General features: G+C 36.4%; 2 protein-coding genes across 4 annotated transcripts in view; one reads left to right on the top strand and one right to left on the bottom strand.

The window, feature by feature from the left end:
* Window positions 1–27,370, top strand: part of pcxb (pyruvate carboxylase b) — a 359,237-nt gene that overhangs the window by 216,451 nt on the left and 115,416 nt on the right.
* Window positions 7,009–27,370, bottom strand: part of LOC110437730 (leucine-rich repeat and fibronectin type-III domain-containing protein 4) — a 43,929-nt gene continuing 23,567 nt past the window's right edge. Inside the window, exons 4-5 of one of the 2 annotated variants that reach the window (XM_087262029.1) lie at window positions 19,683–21,441; window positions 7,009–9,435 (exon numbers count right to left, since the gene is read on the bottom strand). In XM_087262029.1, the coding sequence (XP_087118155.1) occupies window positions 8,211–9,435; window positions 19,683–21,415 (2,958 nt within the window). In that variant the 5' untranslated portion in view covers window positions 21,416–21,441 and the 3' untranslated portion in view covers window positions 7,009–8,210. Of the gene's footprint in view, window positions 9,436–19,682; window positions 24,344–27,370 lie in introns of those variants that run through there. The other variant, XM_087262028.1, reaches the window with a different exon arrangement.

Genomic DNA, 27,370 nt, shown 5'->3' with positions numbered 1-27,370 from the left:
ATAGAAAATGCACTTATGGCGCGACTTAACTGGCTCTTAAAAGGAATGGGAGATGAGACTCTAATTGGTTTATTCTCAAAACACACCTATAACTCATTCATTCATTCATTTTCTTGTCGGCTTAGTCCCTTTATTAATCTGGGGTCGCCATAGCAGAATGAACCGCCAACTTATCCAGCAAGATTTTACACAGCGGATGCCTTTCCAGCCACAACCCATCTCTGGGAAACATTCTCATATACATTCACACACACACCCTCATACACAACGGACAATTTAGCCTACCCAATTCCCCTGTAATGCATGTCTTTGGACTGTGGGGGAAGCTGGAGCACCCATGCGGACGCAGGGAGAACATGCAAACTCCACACAGAAACGCCAACTGAGCCGAGGTTTGAATCAGCGACCCAGCAACCTTCTTGCTGTGAGGCGACAGCAGTACCTACTGCTAAAAATAGAGCCCAAAGATACATGATTCGCTGTTGCTTTGTACCCCACTGACTTTTTATTTGATGAATGAAAAAAGAATAGGTTTGGAGAAACACAACAGCAAGCAAATGATGATGGAATTTTTATTTCTGTGAGAATGATCACTTTAGATGACCTCTCTTTCTGGCTTAATTTGCATAAAAACAAAAGCACTGTTTAGGAGTGAATGGACATAATCTTAGTGATCTGTGTTATATAATCTGATCCCTGTAGTCTAAATCATTTGAGAAGATTAAAACTGGCTCAGTGCTTATTGTGACCATGACCGTGTCTGAAAGAGATGGGCCAAGAAAAGATGAGAAAATGAGTTATTTCTCACCCAGTCCCAGAGTGACTGAGTGCTTGTGAGATGTAGCCTAAAATAAAGGACATTCAGCTCTACTTTACATGCCTGCAGCAGACTCTGGCCCATTTTGACTAATTGATTGATGTATTAATGCATAAACTGTTCGTTCTTACAATGTTTCTGCAATAACCAGATGCATGAACTGGTTTATCTCTAATGAGCTGGCCACAGCATGACTAAGAATAAACTAAGAATAAACGTCATGCAGAGCAACCTCACAAAGAAAGTAGGGATTTTGTTTTTATTGCACCACCAATAAATCACTCTATCAATATTTTCATTTCAGATGATTCCTTTGAGTTTATGCAGCATTTTAGAATTCTATCAGGTGCATTAACAATGTTGCACATGTTTGAGAGATGCAAAAGACAGAAGTAAACTTACAGGCCAGGGTATTTGGCCTGTCAAATACTTATTACACTGCAAAAAAATAAAAATAAAAATACTGCTTAAACTCAAAAAATTTGACTCACTGGTTACATCTAAATTTTTCAATTTGCCCAAATGATTTTTTTTTTTCTCAAGCGTAGCAACAGCCTATTAACCTTGGCTCAATGAGCAGAGATGGCAAAAGTACACAAATCCTTTACTCAAGTAGAAATACAGGTACTCATGTTTAAAACAACTCTGATGAAAGTTAAAGTACTGATTACACTTTTGTACTCAAGAAAAAGTAAAGAAGTATGGCCTCAAAAACATACTTAGGTAAAAAGTACCCATTACTACAACATCTAGTAAATTCATTAGGTAGACAAATATCCGGTTTCCCCTTACAGTCTAAAGACATGTAGTATGGGTGTATAGATAAACTAAATTGGTCCTAGTGTATAAGTGCATGTGTGAATGCGAGAGTGTATGGGTTTTTTGGCATTCACTGCGTAAAACATATGCTGGAGTAATTGGTTCATTCCGCTGTGGCAATTCCTGATAAATTAGGAACTAAGCTGGAGGATAGTGAGTGAGATAGGTAGGTAGACCTCACATCCTGTTGATAAATTAGTATAAACTAACTTACAATTAAATTTTTTATGTAAAATTGTTGATGCCAATTTTATAAAAGAAGCCAAGCAGCATCACACCCTGTAATATGGCCCCAACATTACTCAAAATGTCAGCCCATGTATCATATAACCTCCAAAATGTGCAAGATCTTTTATTCAAGTGAATTTAGGATCTTTTGCATCATATTTGTATTAATAAATTGCCCAGTATAGTTACTTTTGTTGTTGTAAAGCATTAGTTAAAAATAAATTGATTGAAGATTAAAACATGTATATGTAAAAGCATATAGTCAATAAAAATGCAATAAAAAAAACAATCAAACAGCATAAATTCTGTATTAGGAAATATGAACTCATCGGAAATAAAGGAATTAAATCTCAGTGCATATTGTGTTTTATAGAGTATTGGATTGTTTTAGAACTAAATGTAGAAATCTTTACAAAAAAATAATAATAATAATAGACCAGACAATTCTTGTGCAGTATGATTGGAAATAGACAAAAGATTCCAACCTTAAGCATTCAAACAGAATATTTCGTAACTGAAATGTGTCTCTCTTGTTTACCTGTGATCTGATCAACCAAAATGTTTCTTATCACTAAACAGGGCAGCATCAGTCATGTTAAATTCGCCATCTTCCTCTAAGTAGGCATCCTAGTGTTTCTCATAGTAATCTTCATAAACTAGCCCATGTACGGTGCAAGATAGCCTTGATTAAATAAAAAGCTGCATGCTGCAGCACGCAGGTGTGCAATGACGAAAATAGATTGACTGCATCAAAAAGGCACTTAAACTGCGGAATGACAAGAAATAATACAGATTGCACCACCAAACACATGAAATTGAAGGTAACGAGCCTGATTTAAAAATGTAAGGAGTAGAAAGTACAGATTTTTGCATAAAAATGTAAGAAGTAAATATAAAAAGTTGTCAGAAAAATAAATAGTGGAGTACTGATACCAGAGAAATCTAAAGTACAGTAACAAAGTATTTGTACTTTGTTACTTCCCATCTCTGTCAATGAGAAATAATGTGTTGAGCCAATAAAAAAATAAAAAAAAACGTTTAGTCTGCCTGATCATGTTATTGTCCCAATTAAATATTTTAAATTGTTGTAGCATGATTTTTTTGTTTTTACGTAATTGAAAAAATGTATATTGAAGAATTATAAAGAAACAAATAATAATGCAAAATAATGATACACTAAACACTGCCAAGTGTATTTATTTTTTTATTCAACAGGCAATATTGTGAAAATGCATTAAAATAAGAAATACTTTAAACATTTCTACAAAACAAACCATAAATGTCATGTGTTTAAATTCTTAGCATAAAGGCTAGTGTTCTTTAAAAAAATTCACAGAAAACTGTAAAATTGTCAAAAACACCATAAAATGTTAATATTTAAAACTGTATCTTCAAACATTTACCATGTGAACATGTTTAGAAAGTCATTGTTGTACAATCTGCGTTGAGTAGATTTTATTATCCAAAAGCCTCCTAAGTTGTTAAACACTTCTCTTCCGGGACAGCAGACATTCAGCACTGTTGACAGGGCTCTGAAAGTTCTTTATGCTGCTTCTGCTTACTGTTTTAAGAATTCCCATCTTCATTGTAGTTGCTTGCTTTTTCAATGTACAAAATATTTATGTACAAAATATAAAATACCGATGTCAATCCTAAGTCTACATATATCAAATACTGTACATATGCACATGTCACCATGCCATTAATAATAACTTTCAAAGATACTACTCCTGTTGGGTCACAAAATGTAATCGTAAGTTTTCAATGAGGAATATGGTTGTTGAAATCTGTAGGGCAGAGTTTTGTTTTACATAATGTTTTGTTTAAAAGTAAATGTCCAAGGCTACAGTAGAACTGATAACCGGTAACATAACAACACAAACTTGTTAACAGTCACAATTACACTGGGTTTGACAATTGGGTTAACGTTAACAGGCATGAATTACTGTCATGGCTCATGGTGGCTATCAATTAAGCAACTAAGTTATGCACACAAATTACATCTTAAAGTGAGCAGTATTTTAGGCGGATATGTAATAAACATACTCAGTTGTTACAAGGGTATTTAATGTGAAAGTCATCACAGTTTATTCGCTCCTCGCCCAGCAGTGGTGGCTTCACAATACGGTTACACTGTAAAAGGGAAAAAAAGAAACATGTTAGCAAATATTTGTTAATTCCTTATTAAAGTAATGAGTTAATAACAATACATAGTAAATTAAAGAACCAGGATAGACCAGTATGGTCAAAACCATAGGTTAGACGTCAATATTGCAGGTGGGAATACACAGTTTGTTTGTTTTTTGGCATATATAAAGAAATGTATTTAATTATCATTAGCGTGTATAACGATATGTCAGAGGGGGCAGGCTAAAGTAATGCCCATGCTGTTTGTGTCAAAACACTAAGACTTGCACTTGGTTAAAATTAAACATAATTTAATAAATACAGAATTCACAACTCACCGGAACTTTGATGAAGGAAAATATGATATTTTGTTGGATCTCTGCCATTGTTGACTTGCTGCATTTACATATAAATATCTCACTCTTGAGTACACACATTTTTTGCTTTTAAGGTTTGTTGGCTAAACACAGATATTCCTATTCTAATTGATAAATTGGCTGGGCACAATTTAATATCTTTGTTGAATGCATTTTTTTTTTTTTTTTTTTACTTCAAACCATTAGCTTAAATTAAAACAGTGAGTTTTTTTCCTAATTATTGGGATGTCATTTGGTGAGTCAATATTTAATTGTCAGTTTCCACAATTTTTCTTTTCTTTTTTTTTCATTTTTACACTGTAGAGCACCTTTCTTTATTATTAGTTACTAAACTGTTTCAAATTAAATCTGTATAATTACAGAAGTTGAAAAACAATAGCCATGCAAGTTTTTAAGCAAACTATGTCAGAATCTTTGGATGAATTCATTCACTCATTTTCTTTTCGGCTTAGTCCCTTTATTACACCGCCAACTTATCCAGCACATGTTCCAAGCAGCGGATGCCCTTCCAGCTGCAACCCATCTCTGGGAAACATCCATATACACTCATTCACAATCATACACTATGGACAATTCAGCCTACCCAGTTCACCTGTACCCGTGTCTTTGGACTGTAGGGGTAACCAGAGCACCCGGAGGAAACCCAGGTGAACGCAGGGAAAACATGCAAACTTTTTTCTGTGAGGCAACAGCACTACCTACTGCGCCACTGCATCATCCATCTTTGGTTGAATAAATTAAGTAAAATTATATGTAAAAGCAGGTTTTGTTAAAGCCACAGTTAGATATGGTAATTTGTACTGCAACAGTCTTGATATTGTTTAATGGACTTCAAGGCTAATGAAAAGCTCTCAGTTCACTAGACTTTAAAGCTAAATGCTGTTAACTTTGATTACCTAATTGGTATGCATAATGCTCTGCAAAATTAGCTCATATCAGTTGTATGTGTGCTATCTTCAAATATACTAACAGACCTTTTTTCTGCCAGTTTGCCAGCCCCACTAGCCAGTGAATTAGTCTGGAATATCTTGTTGGCATGGTAGCAAGTAATGCCACCTGGCATTGGCAGCCAATAAGAGCCGTTCACAGATTGACAAAAAGATTTGTTTGCAGTGATTTATAAGGACGTGCTACCAAAAAAAAAAAAAACTTTAGATCATTCTGAAGCCAACATTAAAAGGCAGAACATGAATTTGTAGGATCCCCCTATCAAAAAGCCCAGATAACCTACTGTATGTAGAGTGAGTAAATGAATGTATCTGTTCATATTTCTTTAGAACATTTTTCTTTGTGCTCAACAAAAAAAGGATTGTAGATTTCATGGTTAGTTCACCCTGACATACCAATAACGTACAATCATGTCATTTCGACCTTTATGACTATCTGTTTTATGAGGAATGGTTCATTTTATTCATCCATTCATTTTCTTTTCGGATTAGCCCCTTTATTAATCTGGGGTCGCCACTGTGGAATGAACCGCCAACTTATCCAGCATATGTTTTACGCAACAGATGCCCTTCCAGCTGCAACCCATCACTAGGAAACACCCATACACACACATTCACACTCATATACTATGGACAATTGTTTAACTTACAAAATTCACCTACACCACATGTGTCTGGACTTGTGAAGGAAATCCATGCAAACACAGGGAGTACTTAGAAACTCCACACAGAAATGCCAACTGACCCAGCCAAGGCTCAAACCAGCGATCTTCTTGCTGTGAGGCGACAGCATTACCTACTGTGCCTCTGCGTCGCCCGGTTAAATTGTATTGTTGGTAAAAAGAATAAACTTACACAGGCCTGGATTGACAAAGGCATGAGTAAATGACGATACTCCTAAACTCATTATGCATATAATGGGTCTTAGTAAACAAACAACAGCAAAAAAGTAGCTGTAAAATATAAACACAAAATATCATCACACACACACACACACAGAAGAACTCATCTTCTCCCCCTCATTTCACCTAAGCTGTTCTTAAATGGGCTTTATTGGCAATGAGATAAATCCCGGCAAAGTACTTACATGACAAAAATACCGCTAACGTGCACATTACAGACACAATGTCCTCTCTCTTTTTCTCCATCTCTATCCATTGTGCTCGCTCACTTTAGCTTGAGCTCTCCCTCTCTTTGTGTCCCGCATCAGCACTCTTGCAGACAGCACTGGCCGTCCTATCTCTTTCCCTCAATCCGACTCTTCCCCTGTCTTTATCTCAGCCCCACACGCTGGCCTTCCTAAGCAACTATCTCATACTGCAGCTAGACAGGGCATTACAATGGGGAAGAGGGAAAGTACTTAAGCAATTAAGTCTCCTGTCATCTGAAAAAGTAAAAATAAATATGTTAATTGTCAATAAATACAAACAAATTTAATTACATTGAAAAAGTTGACATTCTCTCATTACTTACATACTTTAATATTCTGAAATCAATACAGGGTAACCTTATTTGTGGCATAATTCAAATAAAAATCAGATTTTGAGGTATTGCACCATTGCATTCTCATGGGTATGAAGGTGTAAAAGTGAACATACACACCTGTAACTTGCACTGCTCCTGGAATATCCATTTATTGATATTAAGCCAGTTTACCACTGTGCCGTATTAAAAAGATTATTATTATATGTGATTGCCTTATCTCCTCTTTATTTCTAACTCATAAAATCATTTCACACTTGCTGATATTAACAAGAGTTTGTTTTCCAACATTTTTTTTCACTGCTAGCATCATTTATAAAATAACAAAATGAAACAATTCTGCCAAAGCCTTGGCCCAAAGCTGCCAAAATTTATCACTGTATTTTCATCCATTACCCCTAACATAATGTTATTTAAAACAGAAAGCATTCATTGAATCTGTAATCTTGGAATGGCATTTTTATTCATTTGTCTTTCTATAATCATCCGGCTTTCCTCCGCCAACATAATAATCTCCCTGTTTAAAACACAATACTGTATTTGATGATGGTGATCACATGGTACAGTAGATCCAGTGGTGTCATAAAATTACTTCAGATTATTTTTTGTGCGATAATCCACTCACTCACCTACACACTTACAAACAAATAAACACACATACAGTACAGACTCACACACAAAATATCACTTGTCAGTCAATGATCGTTTATGCTCTAAAAGTGTTCAAATCATGCCATCATTGTTCCCTTTATACATGATCACTTTTCTTAGAGTTTGCTTCCTCTACATTGCATGTTTGATGTAATACTATTGTTGCCTTTATCCATTGATTTCCCCCAGTCGATTGGGCATGAGTCAGCACATCCGCGTGCTGGATGTGTGACTGTAATCCATGTGATTGCTGGAAAACAAACCATTATATTTCCCGAGGTTCATGTGAGTTAGTAATGGCTGTTGCTGTGACCCTGCTTGTTTTAAAAATGTGTTTTTGTTGTATTTTATAAGACATACAGTTTGTGATTCTCAGAGCAATGTTTCTCTCAATCTCAACTGAACTTAAATATCCATCAATATTCAATATAATACAATATCTAAAAAAATCTCATGCCTGTTCTCTCCAGCTAGCCAACCTGGTCTTCACCTGATTTAGCTGGTCATTTGTCTTGTCTATCAGCTTGACCAGCAAGTAACCCAAACCTCTTTAAATTAGCCAGCAAGACCACCATTACAAAACTGGGAAAGAAGCTATGGTGGCCTAACCAGCTTAGGCTATTTTTCCCCTTGGGTTTAGGCCCCTCATACATGAACTTTTACCCATTTTTCAGATCATTTTTTTTTTCTTTAAATTATGTTGCATCCACATTAAGGTCTTAACAGCCTTTCTTCTTTTGTCTACTTTTATCTTCTCTTTTACTACACCACGCTCTCCTCTAGTTCTTCTCCCTTTTCTTTGTCCTTTTCCTTATCCTTCAGCAACTGTTTCTTTGAATTTGTTGTAACGTCTGCTTTGGGAGGGTTGGAATTGGAGTTGGTGGTGTTGTAGGCACGGATGTATCCGCGTGTATGCTGCGCATGGAAATCTTCACTGCCACTGCTGGTTGTTGAGGTGCTTGTTGCTGATGTGCATTGGACAAGCATGCCATGTAATGACTGGCTGCGTTTGGTCCAGATTATGCTTAGTCTCTTGGCATAACTATAGCAGGCTGTTGTTGCAATTTCACCCATATCAAACGAAGAACTTCTCTTGTAACGCAGGGCGCTACGAGGAGATCTTTCGTGGGACAGAGCAGGGCTCTGATAGGCCATTGAAGAGTTCCATTGGCTCTCTTGACCTCCCCGACGAACTACAACACCCCCTCCTGTACTGAACCGCCTGTCACGACCATATGTAGGGGGAGAAGCCAAGCTTAAACTTGCCCTCTTACTTGTGTCGATGTTGGTAGGGCGAAATTTGAGTGATTTTGCTACTAATTGACGTGACTGACGTGGAAGTGTGGAGGGTGAATTATTACTGGGGGTGTAATACAATGACATTTGCTCTTTCTCCATTGTGTATGGCGGAAGAGGCTTGATAGATCCAACCTCAACTTCTAGTCCTGTCCTGAACTGCTCCAGATTCACTCTTGGCTTTGGGAGAGTTTTTGGTTTCACTTTGGAAGTTGTTTTTGGCGGCGAAACCAACCCTCCCTCTGACACTTTTCGTTTTTGAATGAGCTCGTTAGGCAGCACTACCATCATCACATTCCCATTTCCATTACTTTGAGAAAAGACATCGGCTCCCTTTGAAGGAAGAGGCGGTGAGTCTGTTCCTGAGCATCCGACCTCTTCGCCTATTTCATGATGATTGTCATGGTTGCTGCACACACGGTGGCGTACCATCAGTGCCACTGTAAACACCAGTAGTGTTACCACAACAATCCCACCAACCAAAATTGTAAGGGTCCCACCGAGAAAATGGGCTTGAAGAGAACGGCAGTCTGGATAATTGTCCTTGGTGCTAAACTGGCTGCAACCAAGGATCTTTGTGGCGGCCATAGAAGTGACTGTGTCATCAAAAATGGCTAGCACGCACAGATTGTAGTCTGAGCCAGAGACCAAGTTTTTCAGTAGGAAGCTGTCACTCGTGGGGGGTAGAATCCTGAAAAAGGAGGGAGAGAGAGAGAGTGGGTGGTTAGTAACCTGAAGCAATTACCTTCTCCACATTCCATCACAACGAAACAGTATTTTACTGAGACGTGTTCCTTTATTCCCTTGTCCGTAGCACAAAAAGCATGCACTAAGTAATGTAATGAAAATGTTCTGGGCTGTTCTGACAAACCACTACCCAAATTAAGTCCTTCCCAAACAATACCTCTAATATTGACATATAATTACAGGTTTGGATCAAGACCTTGAGACATTACAATACTGTTTCAGTCACATTATTAAAACCCTCTTATCCTCCCACATGTAGACATTTTTTCTTAATCTTTCTTTAATGAAATAAATGCATCGGCTAATGCCTGCTATTCCCTTGTCCTGGTGGCTTTAATAATGCTTCAAAAAAGAAAATACACTTTAAGAGCTGTATATGAAATATTACCCACAGACAAGTAAATTATATGGCTGTGGAGAATTTTGATGCTCTTTTTTTAATGTTTTTGAATGTTCGGAGCATTTCAGTGTGTTCTTTATATATATATATATATATATATATATATATATATATATATATATATATATATATATATATATATATATATATATATATATATATATTGCCTTATTGAATACACTATTAAACATGGTGTCTTGAATAATGTGTATCAGCAAAATTAAAATTCACATTTGTTTGCTTTTTTGTGTGTTTTTAGTTCAGTCATTCATTTTCCTTCAGCTTAGTTCATTATTTGCTGATATGGAAAAAACCAATCCATCTCATGTACTCTTCCCATTTTATGATCTTTTACTTTCTGGTAGAACTCTTTTATCCCAGCGTCAATCAGACTATTGAACACTGATTGATAGTGTGCTTGTGCTTTTTTCCTGTATGCAATTATTTTGCATGTTTGCTTATTTTTAATTTTTATTGTGTCAGAACTTGCTGAAGTGCTCTGTGAGTCCACAGAAAATTTCCCCTTGAGGCACAATAAAGTATACAAACAAACTAAACAATTTATCAGGGGTTGCCACACCATAATTAATCACCAACTATTAAAGCATATGTTTTACTCAGTGGCTCCCCTAGTAGCAAGTATTGGAAACCCCATACACCCATACAAAAATACACTCTCACATTTGCACACGCACTCATATACTAAGTCCAATTTGGTTCATTCAAATAACCTATAGTAACCTATAGTTCATGTCTTTGGACAGAGGGGGAAATCAGAGCATCTGAAGTAAACTCACGTGAACAGGCAGAAAACAAGTAAACTCCAGCTAGAAATGCCAACTGACCCAGCCGGGACTCAAACCAGTGACGTTTTTGCTGTGAGATGAAAGTGCTAACCACTGAACGTGACACTTTTGCTCAGTGGTTTCCTCTGGGTGCTCCGGTTTCCCCCACAGTCCAAATACTTGCGCTGTAGGGGAATTAAATAAACTAAATTGGACGTAGTGCATTTGTGTGACTGAGGGCCCTATCATACACCCGGCGCAATGTGGCGCAAAGTGCGATGCAATTGTTGTTTGCTAGTTTCAGCTTGGTGCAAGAGTTGTTTTGACGTTTTGCATCACGATGTTTAAATAGCAAATAAGCATTCTGGTCTCAAAAAGGAGGCTTGTTGAGGCATGTTGAGGCGTGTTTCTATTTTGAGAAACTTAGTCTGTTCTATAGACCAGAATGCGTTAATTGTGCGCGTTAGTTATTGCTTAATACACACAAGATGTAGAGCAATATGCAAATATCGTTACAAATATAAAACATGAAAATATTACAAAACATATCTTCCAGTCTACATACATATAAAAACCATATTTTCATGCCTTCCTCATCTCGAGTTCTTTTTCAGTTTATTCGTTACAATTTGCTTTTGTATAATGTTATTATTAGCAGGATTATTTATTATATGCATATTTATATTTGTTTTATTAAAAACAAGTTTAGATTTACCCACCTGTCAGGTTTTAGACCATATGAGGCACAGCATGTGTATTTGGGTATAACTCAGTTTTTTGAATACACTTCGTTATAATTGATCATTTATTAGTTTCCTGGAAACTAGAACTGATTTAAAAAAGAGTTTAGAAACAAATCTTTTTGCTTAATAAACAAAATTAATTATTCATAGGCTAACTGATGTCTGTGCATACAAGGTATTCCTATCCACAAGAGCGAAAGTTAAAGTAGATAATGTGGAGGCCTTATCTCTCATTCTGGCACTGCAAATGCTCTGTTTAACTGTTTTCTTGCTAGTGAAACGCTCAGTTTTTCCACTTACAAAGTCTGGCTTGTAATTAGAAAATGCGCCATGGCGCAACGCAACTGACTCTTAAAGGGAATGGGAGATGAGACTCTGATTGGTTTATTCTCAAAACATACCTATAACTCATTAAGAGAATAAGCTCAAACCTTTCAGAACATGCGCCACGGCGCAAAGCGGATTTTTCTGTCCTTATAATAGCAAAAGTGGATTCTGACATGCCCTTAATGCGTTTGCGCCCTTCGCCCTGGCGATCCCTGATGAATAAAGGGACTGAGCCGAATAGAAATGAATAAATATTGTACAATAAAAAGAAAAAAAAATACAAAGCTGCATCAGATTAATATTTGAAGAGCTTTTGTTTGCCAGTGTAAATTTGTGTTTAACTATTATTTATTGGTACTTTATTATACAAAAAAAATAAAAATGTATGTTGTTATTTATAATTATCCTAATGATTATCATTAATATTTATAATAACCTGCCTTCCATTGATTAACAACAGATATTCTTGCTAGCTGTGTTGGTAAATTGCATGCTTTTGAAAGACCTCAGATTTAATTGTTCAACATTTAGCTGACTTACTCGTATAATCTCTCTCCCATTAAGTTGGAGTATTTAATAGAAGCATTTAATATAAAAATGTACACTTCAGCATCAGTTGTTGATATGTTAACATTATTGTTCTGACATAAGTGTGCAGTTATTATTTGCTAATTGAATCAATAATGTAAAAAAATTCTCTCCCACTCTTTCTCTCTTTGTCGAACACACACTCACTGTCTGCCTGAATTGCTCTGTCATCGGGGTCGGAATCTATTAAGCCCGGCTGCACTGTAAATTATGAGTTACAGCTCAAGGTCATTCTATCTGCCCTCTTATGGCTTTGTATTTCCAGACTCTGTATAGCTCTGTATGCCCTTGTTGTGTTGTTTCCAGGCACAGGAAAAGATAAGTTGTTAAAATAAACATGAAAAAATGTTTCACTAGCTCTATCTAAGGTAGTACACTGGAGCTGACATATTGTAGAAGTCACTGGCCATGAGATGGTAGGTTAACATCTTTCTGCCACAACATAAAACAAAAATAGGCAATGCCATGGGCGGACTCTGGTAAACTAGATATAGTAAGCCTGTAGGTGGATTCCTTTTTATCCCAATGAGTAGGTGCACTGTGTGAATGACAAAGCAGTATTGATAGCATTGTTTACATTATTTTGACCTGCAGTACATGTCAGGTGAATTTTACAGTTTGTGATACTGAATCCAGTTCAAGAAGAAACATTCATTCCTTCATTCAATTTTTTTTTTTCCGACTTAGTTCCTTTAGTTAACATCGCTTACCACAGCAGAATGAACCGTCAGCGTATCCAGCATATGTTTTACGCAGCAGATGCCCTTCCAGCAGCAACCCATCACTGGGAAACACCCATACACTTTCATTCACACACATACACTACATAAACTTTAGTCATTTAATCATTAATTCATTAATTCATTAATTCATTCATTCATTCATTCATTCATTCATTCATTCAGTCAGTCATTCTTTCAGTCAGTCAGTCAGTCCTTTAGTGTGTTTAAAAGCCTGGGAATTGTCTCAACATGAGGTAAAGGGTGATATTTTATCTAAACATTTCTCTAAATTATTTCAAATTCAAATGATAGGTCTTATCCACATTAAAACTATTTCATTAAAAAGTTTAAAATTCTTTTATTCACATTTCTCAAAATGATTATGTTTTCATGTGTCACTACCAACATACTTCCTGAATCCATAGTTACAACACATTTGCATCACAAACTGTATTGTTGGAACAGCTTTTAGTCTGTGGTTAGGAGCATTTTAATCTAAAACGTTTTAAATTAGCAGAAGTTTACTCCTGCATGACATCACTAACGACAGTTCTAACAGTTCAGCAGTAATTCACGTCATTGTTTGGGAAACACACTCTTGTCACTATTTCTTTTATATTACAAAAATGAGTGATGACTAGGGATCTCACATTTTGAATGACAAAAGACTCTACAACTATCATAAACAGGCTTATAATTAAAAAAAGATATGTGTAGCTTTGGGAGGATGAAAAATACCTTAATACTTTTATTCAGCAAGGACGCAGTAAATAGATCATAAGTTAAGATAAAATATTTGTAAATAAAATAAAAAAAAAAAAAACTATTACATTTTGAACAAAAGCTGTTGCTGTTCATCAAAAACTGTAAACGGTAAACAGAAAATGTCCATAGTAAAATACAGCCTTGGTAAGAATGAGCAACTTTCAAAAACATAATAAAATGTAGTATTCTAGAACATACAGAATTAGGTCCATAAATATTTGGATATCAACACAATTCTAACATTTTTGGCTTTATACACCAACACAATGAAGTGTACAATGAAGCACAAGGTGTGCTTTAACTGCAAACTATTAGTTTTAATTTGATGGTATTTACATCCAAATCCGGTGAACACTGTAGGCATTACAACAGCTTGTTCATGTGCCTCCCACACCAAAAGTAATATGTATATTTAATTCCAAATTCACTGTGTTGGTGTATAAAGCCAAACATGTTAGAATTGTGTTGATGTCCAAATATTTATGAACCTATAACTGTATGTCATTATTTCACGATTCAAATGGTTTTAAGGGGCAGCTTATACACTTTCTCTTCCCAATTTTTTGTAAAAGTTTCTATCTTAAAGTTTAACATAAAATAAAATATTTTGAAGAATATTGGTAATTTGCTGATGGTAAAATGATGGTTCCCATTTAAATCCAAGTTATTATCTATGTAATATTTTATATTAAGTTCTTTGACTGTGAAAGGTCACCAACTTAAACTAAAAATATGTTCTTTTGTAGTAAAAAACTACAAAATGGTGATTAATCTTTCATTTTTGCAACTTATTCAACATTTACTCATATTTAAGTGGATTTAAATCAGGGTGCCCAATTTTTTTTTTTTTTTTATAAAGAGCCAAAAACCAAACTTGATTGAGGGCCGTAGGCCGAAAGTAAATATATCAAGCTGCATTGCAAAGTTTCTATGATTAATTTCCTTTTTTTTTTTTTTAAATAACATTACCTTCATTATATATATATATATATATATATATATATATATATATATATATATATATATATATATATATATATATATATATATATATATATATATATATATATATATATACACTTTATAATGAACCTTTTATAATGAAGAATTCAATTTATAACACTATACAGTTTATAGTCAAAGCTGCACCTTCCTTTGCCTTGATTTGCTCACTGAGGACTTCTGAATTGTGTTCTATCCACTGATCAACAGTATATTCATTTAAAAAAAGAAGGATCCATTTACAACATTGAAGCATCTAATTCAAGTTAGTCTTTTTGTAGCTTAAAAATAAAACTAGCAAATGAAAGCTTGTGTTAAATTAGAATTGACAATGTTTATTAAAATCATTAACCCCAACCCTCCCCAAAATTTGTCCTCTCTTCTCACATAGGATTGCTGGCCAAATCAAAGGTTACAATGGGCAAAATTTGGCCTGTGGGCCCTAGTTTGGGCATCTCTGGTTTAAATCCTTATGAATTAATGTTAAACAAAAAATACATTTTTAAAAATGTCTGAAGAAACGTGTAGCCACCGGTCCCACTTTATATTAAGTGTCCGTTACTACTATGTACTTACATCAAAAAAATAAATACAATGTACTTACTGTGTTTATGTGTTATACTTGTAAGTGAGAACACTTGTGGTGCTTTTGAGTTGGGATAGAGGTTGGGTTATGGACAGGTTTGGTGGTATGGGTAGGTTTAAGGGAGGGTTAAGGTGTAAGGAGTGGTCAACAGTGTATATAAAAAAAATTTACAAAAGTTAATAAACAGATGTAATTACATACATGTATTTAATCAAGCATAAGTACACAGTAAATACATGTATTTACACAATAAGTACATCGTAACAAACTATTAAATCCTGTGTAAGTACATACTGTATTAGTTAAGGCCACTTAATATAAAGTGGGACCCATTTTTCTTCTACTGCAGCTAAATTGGTATTGGTTTCCAACATTGTTTAAAATATTTTTCGTGTTAAAAAAAGAAACTTATATAGAGGATGAATAAATGACAGCAGAATTAAACATCGGATTGCCCATTTAACTTTTCTGCACCATGCATGAAGAAAAGTCACATAAATCTGAAACATCACAATGGTGACAGTTTTAATGTTGACCATTACAGTAGTAGTCTCTATTTGTCCTACATGAAAAAAAAAACACATCCCGATTAGGTCTCCTGAGTAATGATGAAGCAGCTACTGAGCAATAAAGTTATTTTATTTTTTTCTGGATTGTCAGCACTCAGAAGACTGAATATGACCTTTTCGTCCAGTGCCTTTAAATTGTATGTCTGGATTTGAAAGATGGAGCTGCACAAATTCAGATTCCGTCTTGTCATACATCAACACACACTCATACATTCATTCTGCAAAAAAATAAATAAAAAATGACAGGAAAATGTTTTGTGAAACTGGTGACACAGAAACAGGCAATTATTAGACACTCTAATAATAGAGAGAGAGAGAGAGAGAGAGAGAGAGAGAGAGAGAGAGAGAGAGAGAGAGAGAGAGAGAGAGAGAGAGAGAGAGAGAGAGAGAAGGGAAAGGATAGAGCCTGAACTAAAGAAGAGGCAGAAAAGACTTTCATCTTTTGTCTCCACTAACTTAATCTTAATAAACAGACTGCTTTTATTTTCTAAAATCAACCCTGTCTTTTTGTCACAGTCCTTTTCTCTCATCATCTCTCAGTTAATATCAGTCTTTTCTTCATTGCTTCCTTTTATAGTTTCAACCTTATTCTTTTGGCATATCCTTTGTGTATCCAGCGAGACACCTCTTGCCATTTTGTGTTCTTGACAAAGCTACACAGTTAGACCACACCAAAGCCACGATAAAAGCTTTCCCTTTACCAGTAATCTCTCTCATTCTCGATTTTTTCACTCTGCTCCTCTTCCTGTTGTTGTGGTGGTCGTCAGCAAGATAGGTTGTGACATACTTATTGGCACTGCAGTTTAAGCTCATTTAAAGACTTCATTATTCTATCCCCTGAGCTCTCTGTCAAACTATCTATCTCTATCCCACCTCTCTTCTTTATTTGCTATCTCTCTCTCTCTCTCTCTCTCTCTCTCTCTCTCTCTTTCTCTCTCTCTCTCTCTCGCTCTCTCTCTCTCTCTCTCTCTCTCTCTCTCTCTCTCTCTCTCTCTCTCTCTCTCTCTGTCTCTCTCTCGTTCTCTACCAGCCCCCTGTCAGTTTCAATGTCTGTGGTGTCAGTAGCTTGTAATTCTCCCACACCACATACACACGTTCACTCCCTCTTGGCCCCTTAATGAAGGACAGACAGCAAGAGGGCGTATGTCACTTGCCATAGATAATGTCTCAGAGAGGTGCAAAATGTATTGAACATGCTTCGAAAATGTCTGACAGCGACTAGGCTGAAGCTGCTACTAGAGCCAAAGACACTGATATCATGAGAAAGCAGTAGGACTGCCTTTGCCTCAGGTTCAACATGGAGCTCATTATTATCACGATTTAAGCTGACAAGAATCACAGCATTGCATATTCATTATTGCAATGCAGCAAAATGTCATACTAAATGTGTTATATAAGATGGCTCTGAATGCACATAAGTGGATTTCTGAACAATTAGCCTGTAATGTGACAGTACATCATATTTAAAAGCCTTTTGTTTGAGCCCTACTGAAATTCCAATCCATCACTTTAATGTCAAGGGTTAAGAAATATTCTTGAATTCCAGATTTAGTCAACATATGCTATTCTGCTTAGTTTCTTCAAATTGTCTCCCTAAACTCAGTGACAACACTCATTTGTAATGACTTGTCCTTGTGGTAATTGTACAAGTCTTGGAGTTCATGCTCAATCCCAAAACTTACATTTGAATTTTCCGCTAATATTAAATCTAAACATCACTTAATGGGATAGTTCACTCAAACCCAAAACAAGATTTATTCATTCATTTTATTTTTCGGGTTTAGTCCCTTTATTAATCCGGGGTCGCCACAGTGGAATGGACCGCCAACCTATCCAGCATATGTTTTATGCAGCAGATGCCCTTCCAGCTGCAACCCATCTCTAGGAAATCAAAACAAGATATTCTGAAGAATGTTGTAAACAAGCAGCCAATTTGATCCATAGTAGAGTAGGATAATAAAAGATGTAAATGAATGTGTAAATGAATGGCTGCTGCTTCCCAAAATTCTTAAGTATATCTTCATTTGTGTTTGGAACAATTGGAGGATGAGTAAATTATCACATTGTTTATATTTTTATGTGAACTATCCATTTAAGGTGCTTAAGATGAATAGTCTGTTAAAACATGTAATGTAAATGAATCCCTACATTGATTACCCGGTATTTCTATTCTGATTGCAAACCTTGAATTCTGAAAAATCATAGAACATGGCTATTCAATTAGGGGGCCGAACCTGACCACGAGGCTATTTGTTCTGGCCCTTCAAATAGTGTGAGCAAGACATCAAAAATTAATTTAGTTAATTCGAAAAACAGCCACTACAGTTATGAAGTGACATGCGTGTGGTCATCACAGCATGAGCTGTTGAAGGCTGCGCATAGCGTAAGTCACCTAACATTAAGCGAGTGACGCGAGTAGCCGAAAGCATTTGGATATGTTTGTAGAAAAGGCCTTTTGTACAATGCACTGATATCGTTAATAGGGATGCAATGATTAGCCGATTTCACTTTTAACCACGTTTTAATTCATTACGGTTAATTCATCGTAATTAACCGTGGTTATTTCTCAATGCCGCATTTCTGTTGCATGGGACAAAACTACTGTAACTATACAAAGTTATGCCAGCTGTGTGTTAGTTTAAAGTTCTGACCTTATACTAAGGCTAATACGCACACACTTTGAATTAACTATAGCAGCGGCTGTTCACATATTGCATTTTTTCTGCTTGCAAGTTCTTTATTTCCTATGTAGACGTGCGCATATTGGGAGCAGTGTTTGCACGACTCGTAGAGCGGACAGACACAAGAACAGATCTGAGAAATTATCTCATGCTGTAGCGGTGAGAGTTGTGCGTGGCATCTAGCGCAATGTAAACAAAAGGTATATTAGACGAATTATTATAAAAAGTCCAAAGAGAGAAATGGTATTGTTTTTTTGTTTTTTTATTAATTTGTTGTGCTGTATTTGGCTACTGAGCAGATTTATATTAGCAGCTAATATAATATAATATAATATAATATAATATAATATAATATAATATAATATAATATAATATAATGTAATATAATAATGCAGCTTTCTTGTGATTTTCTAAACTAGTTGTGTTTTGAATTTAATCAATGCATAATAATCATGATAACCATGAAACCATGAATATTCTTTAGACTATAATCATACAACCAACACCTAAAATCGGTGAATCCCTAATTGTCATGCATTTTAAAACATAACATATGAATGTGTTTGAATGTATAAGAAGCCTACTTAAGCAATACACTGATTTTGTTGTGCTTTGAAGTACAACATTTGAATATGTTTGTTAAAAAGCCACATTTTACAATGTTGTGATGTTATGTAGTTTTAAAAATACAACATATTAACTTTTTTTTGTAGAAAATAAAAACATTGTGGATATCTTAAGGAGCAAAAATACAATATATGGGCTCTTTTATTGCTGTTGTGTCATCACTTACATTGCAAGTCATATCTCTCCGGCCCTTCATTTAAGTTGCTCTTCATGAACTGGCCCCATAACAAACTAATTGAATAGCCCTGTCATAGAATTAGAATCTTGTCAATTCAGTTTTTGAAGCGAAATGCTGACTTCCACAGAATCTATATTTTAAATTTGCAGTTCCTTAATCAGCTCTTTAAATTGACCAAAAGTCATGGTTGTGTTTATCTTGATAGTGGTTTCACTCACCTGTAAACAAGTGTCTCATCGGCAGTGCAGTTGTACTGTATTTGATACATCCACACCAGGTTGGCTGCCATAAGATGACCCTTATCCCATCTCACTTGTGCTGAGGTTGATGTCACTCCTTGTACTCCAACCATCTGCTCCTCAACCCCTTCGCTCACTACATCCCCACCCTCTATCTGACTGTCCTCTCGTCCCTCTTGGGGATCGCTGCTAGAGTCTATACCAGGACTTTGACCACTAGAGGTTTTGCCTCTTGTAATGTCCGATGATCCTGGGTCACGAGTTGACGATGCTGTTCCGTTTCCACGATGAGGAAGAGGGATAACCTTCAGGTCAACATGTGAGGTGGCCTCACCTGCAGCATTGATAGCAATGCAAGTATATGTCCCATCATCTCGAGCAACAGTCACAAGTAGCTCAAGTGTGCCATTTCGAAAAGATGTGATACGACTGGAATTGCCAATGATACGATCATCTGGTGAGACCCAGTGGATCACTGGCTCTGGATCTCCAATAGCACGACATTTGAGCGTTGCTCTTTGACCCTCCAATACCCATAGTTTGTGTGTATGTCGGGTAATAAGTGGAGGCTCACAAGCAAATTCCTCCTCAGGAATTGACCAAAAGTAACGCCCCGCTAGATGAAGAGGTGTAGCGCATGTCTCCATATCATCACTGCGTATCAGCCTTCTCAACCAAAGCAGTTCACAGTTGCAGTGTAATGGGTTTCCCCCAAAATTCAGGTTGATCACGGCATTGTAGGGTGTAGGGCTAATAACCCCTGTCTGGGAGCGAGCAAACAACGGATCAGGTGGTAAAGTCTGTAAACGATTAGAGGTCATGTCCAATCGGGCTAGTTTGTAGAGTTCACTAAAAGTTCCCTCAGAGATTTGGTCAATTAGATTGTGATCTAGATTTAATGTGTGCAGACTGACCATGCTCTGAATAGCATCCCAAGGAACCTTGCGCAGATTGTTGTAGGATAAGTCCAAATCCTCTAGAGTGAATAAAAAGTCATCAAAGGCCTCGGAGGAGATGTTGGTGAGTTGGTTGTTGTTGAGAATGAGATGCTGCAGGTTTAGCATGCCTACTAAGTCCCGTGGGCCCAGCTCTGATAGTCGGTTGCCATCTAAGTGCAAGGAACGAAGACTTTCCAGATCTGAAAATGCAAGTGGCCGGATGTGACTGATGGTATTCCGGGACAGTGTCAAATCCACCAGTCCACTCATGTTGGCAAAATCAACTCCTCCTACTTCTCGAATGAAGTTGTCAGCGAGACGAAGCTCTACTGTTCGACGATCAATATTTGGTGGAACAAAAAGAAGGCCTTTATCTGCACAAAGCGTACTTAAAGACTCAGAGAGATTTCTGCAGACACAGTGAAAGGGGCATGCAGAGACTACGCCCCACGTCTCACCGGCTACGACTCCTGGAATCTGACCAAAGAGAGCAGGCAACAGGCAGGCACAAGTGACCAATGCCAGCCAGTGCAGTAATGGCAGTTGCAGTGTTGTTGAGGATGTGTCCTGGGGTGGAGAGTATCTGCTGGTGAACTTTGGCCACAGTGAAGGAGAGGGTCGTCGAAATGCTGCAGAGGGCTTGAGAAGGTTTTGTTTTAGATGGATTGATGGATGAGAGGAGAATGATGGTGCATGTGTATTCCTGTGAGGATGGCATAAACTATGGGAATGACGTGGTTTTCTGAATGGCTGAAGGGGTGGGGAGTCTTGCATGGTAGATAGGGGAGGGATCCACAGACCTAGAGAAAGCAGAGAGAGTAAAACATTAGTCATTATGTTTTAAGAATAAGCTTTGTAGTGCTGATGTGTGTGGTTTCTTTTGCTCTGAATAAGCTCGAGCAGTTGCTCTCCACAGGAATGGCTACGCTTTGTGCATAAATGCATGTTAAATGAATTTAAAATAAACTGCCAGAAAAAAAAAAGAAAAAAAAACACTATTGTTGGAATTTTAACCATCCACAAAACTCCTAAAATAGCAAGAGATAGCCTTATGACAATTATTTTAGTGCTTTTGGAAGGTGGATACTTCCATTCAAACTCCCACCATGGCTTAGGACAGATTTTGTTTGACAAAAGAGTCATTTGCTTCACTTTACTTCACTTTGCTATTTGCTTCAGAAATAAAAGCCACAAATACAAGTAGTTTCTCTGAAACTCAAAGCTTGACTTATATATACATGAAAACTGAATTCATCTCCTAAAAATTGTCATAGTAACTTGGAAGCAAAAACAAAAGGTTAAAGATCAAACAAATCTGCTATTGTAAAACATAATCATACAAGTCAAAATGCTAATGTACTGCAAAAAGGTGGAAGCACAGAGGGAAAGAATCATCACATCACATAAAATCGCTAATTACAGGTTTGAGACTGAAAAATCCATAATACATGTAATTTGATCTCTTTCACCAATTTGTCCCTCGCACTAAGTTGTCATCCTAAAATGTGCTTCATTTAAGAAATGAAGCTGAAGTGGTATTGCTGTAAGTTATTTCAGATTATACATCTCTTTCTGTCCTGCATTAGCACATTCAGCAAATGTTCTTTAACAGTGTCATTTAACACTAAGTGCATGTAATCATGCAGGTACAAGCCAAGGAAAACAGTGATCAGAATCAGCATGAAATGTTCCATCGCTGAACACTAAGAATGTGAGCCTCAGCTCATAGCCACTGTTAGAAAGTAACTTACTATAATAGTAACACCGTTTTGCAGTTCACAATGAAATGCTGCATACAATAGCTGTTTTTCTTTTCTTTTCTTTTCTTTTCTTTTCTTTTCTTTTCTTTTCTTTGTGTTGCATTTTGTACTTTAGGCTGGAAGAATCATTCTCTCCTATGTTACTTTTCTCTATACTGTGTGGATAACTGATTTATAGTTGTGATGTGGTTTGTATCATCTAACAAAGTCTGATTAGCAAATCATTTAATTTAAAAACACTTGCTATTTATAAAAAAAATAGAAAAAAGTAAAGCTCTACTCTTAATAATGAGCAATATTGAGTAAATGCTGTATTTCTGAGAGCATGATGTATTTTTTAAGAATGCTGTCCTATATCTTTAAATGTAGTTAGCTATTTATTAAATTTTTGTAGCTAACATTGATAGTAGTATTATTTTTTAATTAGCTTGGTAAGCTGCTGCTTCAAAGTAACATTCCTGCACTGCTCATGGCAGACTCACATCTGTAACAGTGATCTTTAAATAACTGATCCCAACTGTTTGTGTCCATGCAGTATTTCACACACATGTGAATTCACATCATTAGCAGCGCAGTAATTATGCAAATTTCAAAACGACAAGATATTTTTTTCTAAAGTCATTACACTGAAAAATGCAGATAAATATAACTAGGGAACAATCAGACTTTAGTCAATTAAGCTTGTTTTTCACTACATTTCTCAATAAACAGTGGCAGATTCTAATTTTGTGATTATGTAACAAAATTAGAAACGTCCTCTGTGACTTTGCACAAATGTGAGGTATCTTGAACATGTGTAATATTCACATAGAAGTGCCTGATTAAACCTCATTATTAAATGAATTACCGTATTGATCGGACAACCAAACATGGAAAGATTCTAACAGAGAGCATTAACATTTTTCTTGGAGCATTAATAACTAACAATGGCGTTATTGCAGTAAGTATGATTGTCATGGTATTTTTTTAATTGAATATTTCACCTGAAAATAGCAAAACTGTCATCATTTTTTTTTTCTTAACATGCATTATCGTTTCTTTTGTGCAAGATAAACACATATTAATATATTGGGGTTCAGTGCTGATTAAAATTTAATGTTTTTATGCATATTTGAAACAACAGAAACTATCCCTTAAATGATTCAATGAAAGCATATGGAGAGTGTTGATGCTCAATGTTTAATAACTAAAGCTTTGCTCTATCCTAAAACTCGATTTATACTTTCGCCTGGTGCCACATCGTGCATCTTCGCTGACTGATATTCTTTAAAATGACAGGGGGCGGTCAAAAGAAACCCATTGTAAAGTCAGATGGATAAACAGAAAAATAGTTCCAGAACTATGTCATTAATAACATTAAATTTTTTAAGTAATTGTTTTTATTATTTTTATGAATTATTTTAATGATTATAAGGATTTTCATAACCATTCAAGTTTTTTTTTTAGCATACTTTAATGCATTACTTTGATGCACCAGTAGTGGTCCAACATTCCTGACCATTATCACCAATAAAGCCTAGAAAAACAGGGCATCTGTATATTGTAACCTGATTGGTTCAAATATTCCTTTCCATGTATTCAAGAAATCATTTGTTCCTTAATTATAGTTTGTAACTATTCGATTGTTTTAAATTCAAAATTGTAATATATACATCAGTGTAAAACCTATAAATGATGGAAAAAACATATTTATTTAATTGTATATATGGGTCTCCACTTTTGTCACGGTCTCGCTTGGTTTTAAAAAACATATCCCTCCCTTTTTAACAAAACTTTCCTCTCAGCTGGGTAATTTCTAGCCAAGAATTATTGATCATCTGGTTATCTCTATGATCACAGATCATAAAGGGGGCTTCAAAGTGGTACTGTTCCAGACAAAATCTCTTAAAAGTTTTTGATATTCAACTCATATCAAATGCAGCACCGCGCGAACTGTTCGCTCAAGTCTAAAAAAAAATCATGCACTCTGCCAGCCGAAATCCTGTTGCATTCACCCAAACCGAATCCCCTCAAACACAGCGATGATGTCACATTTGCAGCGTGTACTCAAGCGACCTAGCAGACACGTCGAGTATAAACCAGGCTTAAGAATACATTTGTTTCATGTTAGTGGAAGAAGAGAAAAATGCAACTGAGTGCATTTTTTTCAACGTGACTTGTAATGCCTTCTAACTGCATTCCCAGAAGTCTGTGGGAGATTGAGCGGAAACACTCAATAGCGCTATGCAAAAGTATCCGCTTGTCTCTGTCTATCAAAAGTATCGGTCTAATTCTCTTCCTTTTCACTTTTCCTTTGTTGCCCACGAATAACCTTACGTCTCCTCTTCCTCACTCCCGGTTTCTTCTCCACGCCCCTCTTTTTCAGCTTCTTCTATTACCCAAGGTTCTGCTTATCACCTGTGTCCACTCTCCCCATCTACCCTTGAGGTAACATGAGAAGTGATGCAATGTTAGTTAAAGTATCCCTCCTCTCTCTCTTTCTCCCACTCTCACCATCTTTAGCCACCTGAGAACAGACCAGCCGAAATAGATCTTGTCTCTCTCCTCCATCGATCCGGCCGCCCGGGGACAGATAGCAGCCCTTCCTCAATATTATCAGGCCTCTTCCTCCTACCATACTCTATCTTTTCTCATCCTCTGCCCTCAGTGTCCTCTACTCATATTATTTCCTAGGTTCAGGACATGTCAGTGCTTGTCTTAGTCTAATTTTATCTTCCAGAGCAACTGCATGCGTGTGTGTGTGTGTGTGTGTGTGTGTGTGTGTGTGTGTGTGTGTGTGTGTGTGTGTGTGTGTGTGTGTGTGTGTGTGTGTTGGTAGGGCATAGATTAGATTAGAATAGAATATAAATTCTGGTAATCCTTTTGTAATCCGTAATGTTATTCATGATTCAGACTGAATGAAAAACTACTGCAAGTGCCTAGCTTTAGCACATAATAACCCTGTCCATTATGTGTGTGTGTGTGTGTGCATGTGTGTGTGTGCATGTGTGTGTGTGTGTGTGTGTGTGTGTGTGTGTGTGTGTCAGTTTGAACATCTCTTTGCACTTAGCAACTCCCTTAGCCCTCTTTTCCCAACACATTCTGTCCTCAACGCACCCTCACTTTCTCCCCATATCCTTCGTTGCTTCAAATTAAATCACACGCAGGCTTTGCTGCAGTTGTTATTGTCTCCACAATCTAAGTGTCCTAACAGCAGATCACTATTTACTAATGATTATCAAATCACTAATGTTCTCGTATAAGAATTAGTGGTTGTCAAAGCATCAAACATAAACAAAATGGCCGAAAGACTAATTGATATAGCATTGACTGAGTAAGAATCATTAGCATCCCTACTTAGATTATGCAGCATGACACTTTACAAACCAGCTCCAAATGTATTGCGGGATTGTTTCCAATTCCATTTATTTGGTTCAACTGGTCATTGATATAAACATATAGTGCCCTATCATACACCCGGTGCAATGTGGCGCGTTCTGGTCTAAAAAAGAAGGCGTGTTTGGCGCGTTGCTATTTTGAGAAACTGTAATAGTCTGTTATTTAGACCAGAACAAACGCGGTCTAAAGTCCAGCGCAGAGCGCATTAGTTGTGCGCCTCGCTTGCACACTGCTTAATACACACAAGATGTAGAGCAATACACAAATATCTTTACATATGAAAAAGAATTAAAATATTAAGGATATATATAGGATATAATAAGGATATATATAGGATACACATATAAATAATTAAAATATTACAAAACATATAATTTTCTAGCCTACATGAATTTTAAAAACCCCTGCCTTGAATTATGGAAAATTTGGTTTCAATGCATGCCCAACCTTCCAAGGAATCTATCAGGACCAGTCACGTAACAATAAAGATAAGCAGCAGAAGTTATTATCATTCTTCTAAATTTATTTGTAACTTTTGGCAATAAGGTGGCACTACTCTGAAACTTTTTGTGCACTTTTAAAATATGGCGTTTTTTCTCAAAACTCAAGATGGCCATCACCCAAAATAGCGAAAATGGGAAAATTAAATATCAATCGACACAGAATGTTCCTCCAAATGTAATGAGACAACATTTGTGAATTTTGGCCCAAGGGCTCACAAGATATTTGCAATAAAAGCAATTTTCTTTATCTAGACCAGTAGGTGGCACTGCGCCCAAACTGTGCAGGCAATCTCAGACCATAGATGTCATAACATACAGCAAGTTTGCTGCGAATATCCCAAAGCGTTAAGGAGATATGCCTTATGTTCAATTTTACAAGGTCTTTGAACAGTTAATTTGCATACAATTTCGCAACCGTTTTACTAATCAACTTTCTTTTGATAACTTTTTGTCAACATGGTCTGAAAATGACCTTGTTTAATTTTGGTGACAATTGACCTAACCGTCTAGGACAAATTCGAAAAAGTAGGTTTTAGAAATTTGGTATCAGTTTGCTTTGGCATGAACCAATGAATCGAGGAAAAAAATAATTTTGAATTTGCCACCTACGGTTCAAAAGTTATAACCATTTCAAAATTCCAACTTTGGACAAGTGGTGGTGCTAGAGAGTAAGGTTTACAGGGTCCAAATTTAGTCAATTTTATAAATCCAATGACCTCTACCCATGTGCCAAATTTCATAACTTTCCTACCAACGGTTATATGGGCTGCCATTCAAATCGCGGCGGAAGAAGAATAATAAAAGAACAAAAACAATAGGTGCCTCCACACTTTTGGTGCTTGGCCCCTAATAATAATTAACAAATTATTAACCAACACTACTAGCTTAATAAACTACTAATTTACCGTTTATTAATAGTTTGTTATATAGTAGTTGAGTTTAGGTTTTAGGTAGGATTAGGGATGTAGAATTAGATAGTACTCTACAACTACTAATGAACAGTTGACGGAGCCCCCTTATGGTGGGGGGAGGGGGGGGGGGGGGTGTTGGTGCGATCACAAACTGAGGATGTCATCTTATTTGCTTAA

This window comes from Danio rerio, chromosome 7, assembly GCF_052040795.2.
Source record: "Danio rerio strain M-AB ecotype USA chromosome 7, GRCz13ab, whole genome shotgun sequence".
NCBI classification, from domain to species: Eukaryota; Metazoa; Chordata; class Actinopteri; order Cypriniformes; family Danionidae; genus Danio; species Danio rerio.
Note: the sequence above shows the minus strand (reverse complement) of the source record. Positions and strands in the feature narration are given on the sequence as shown.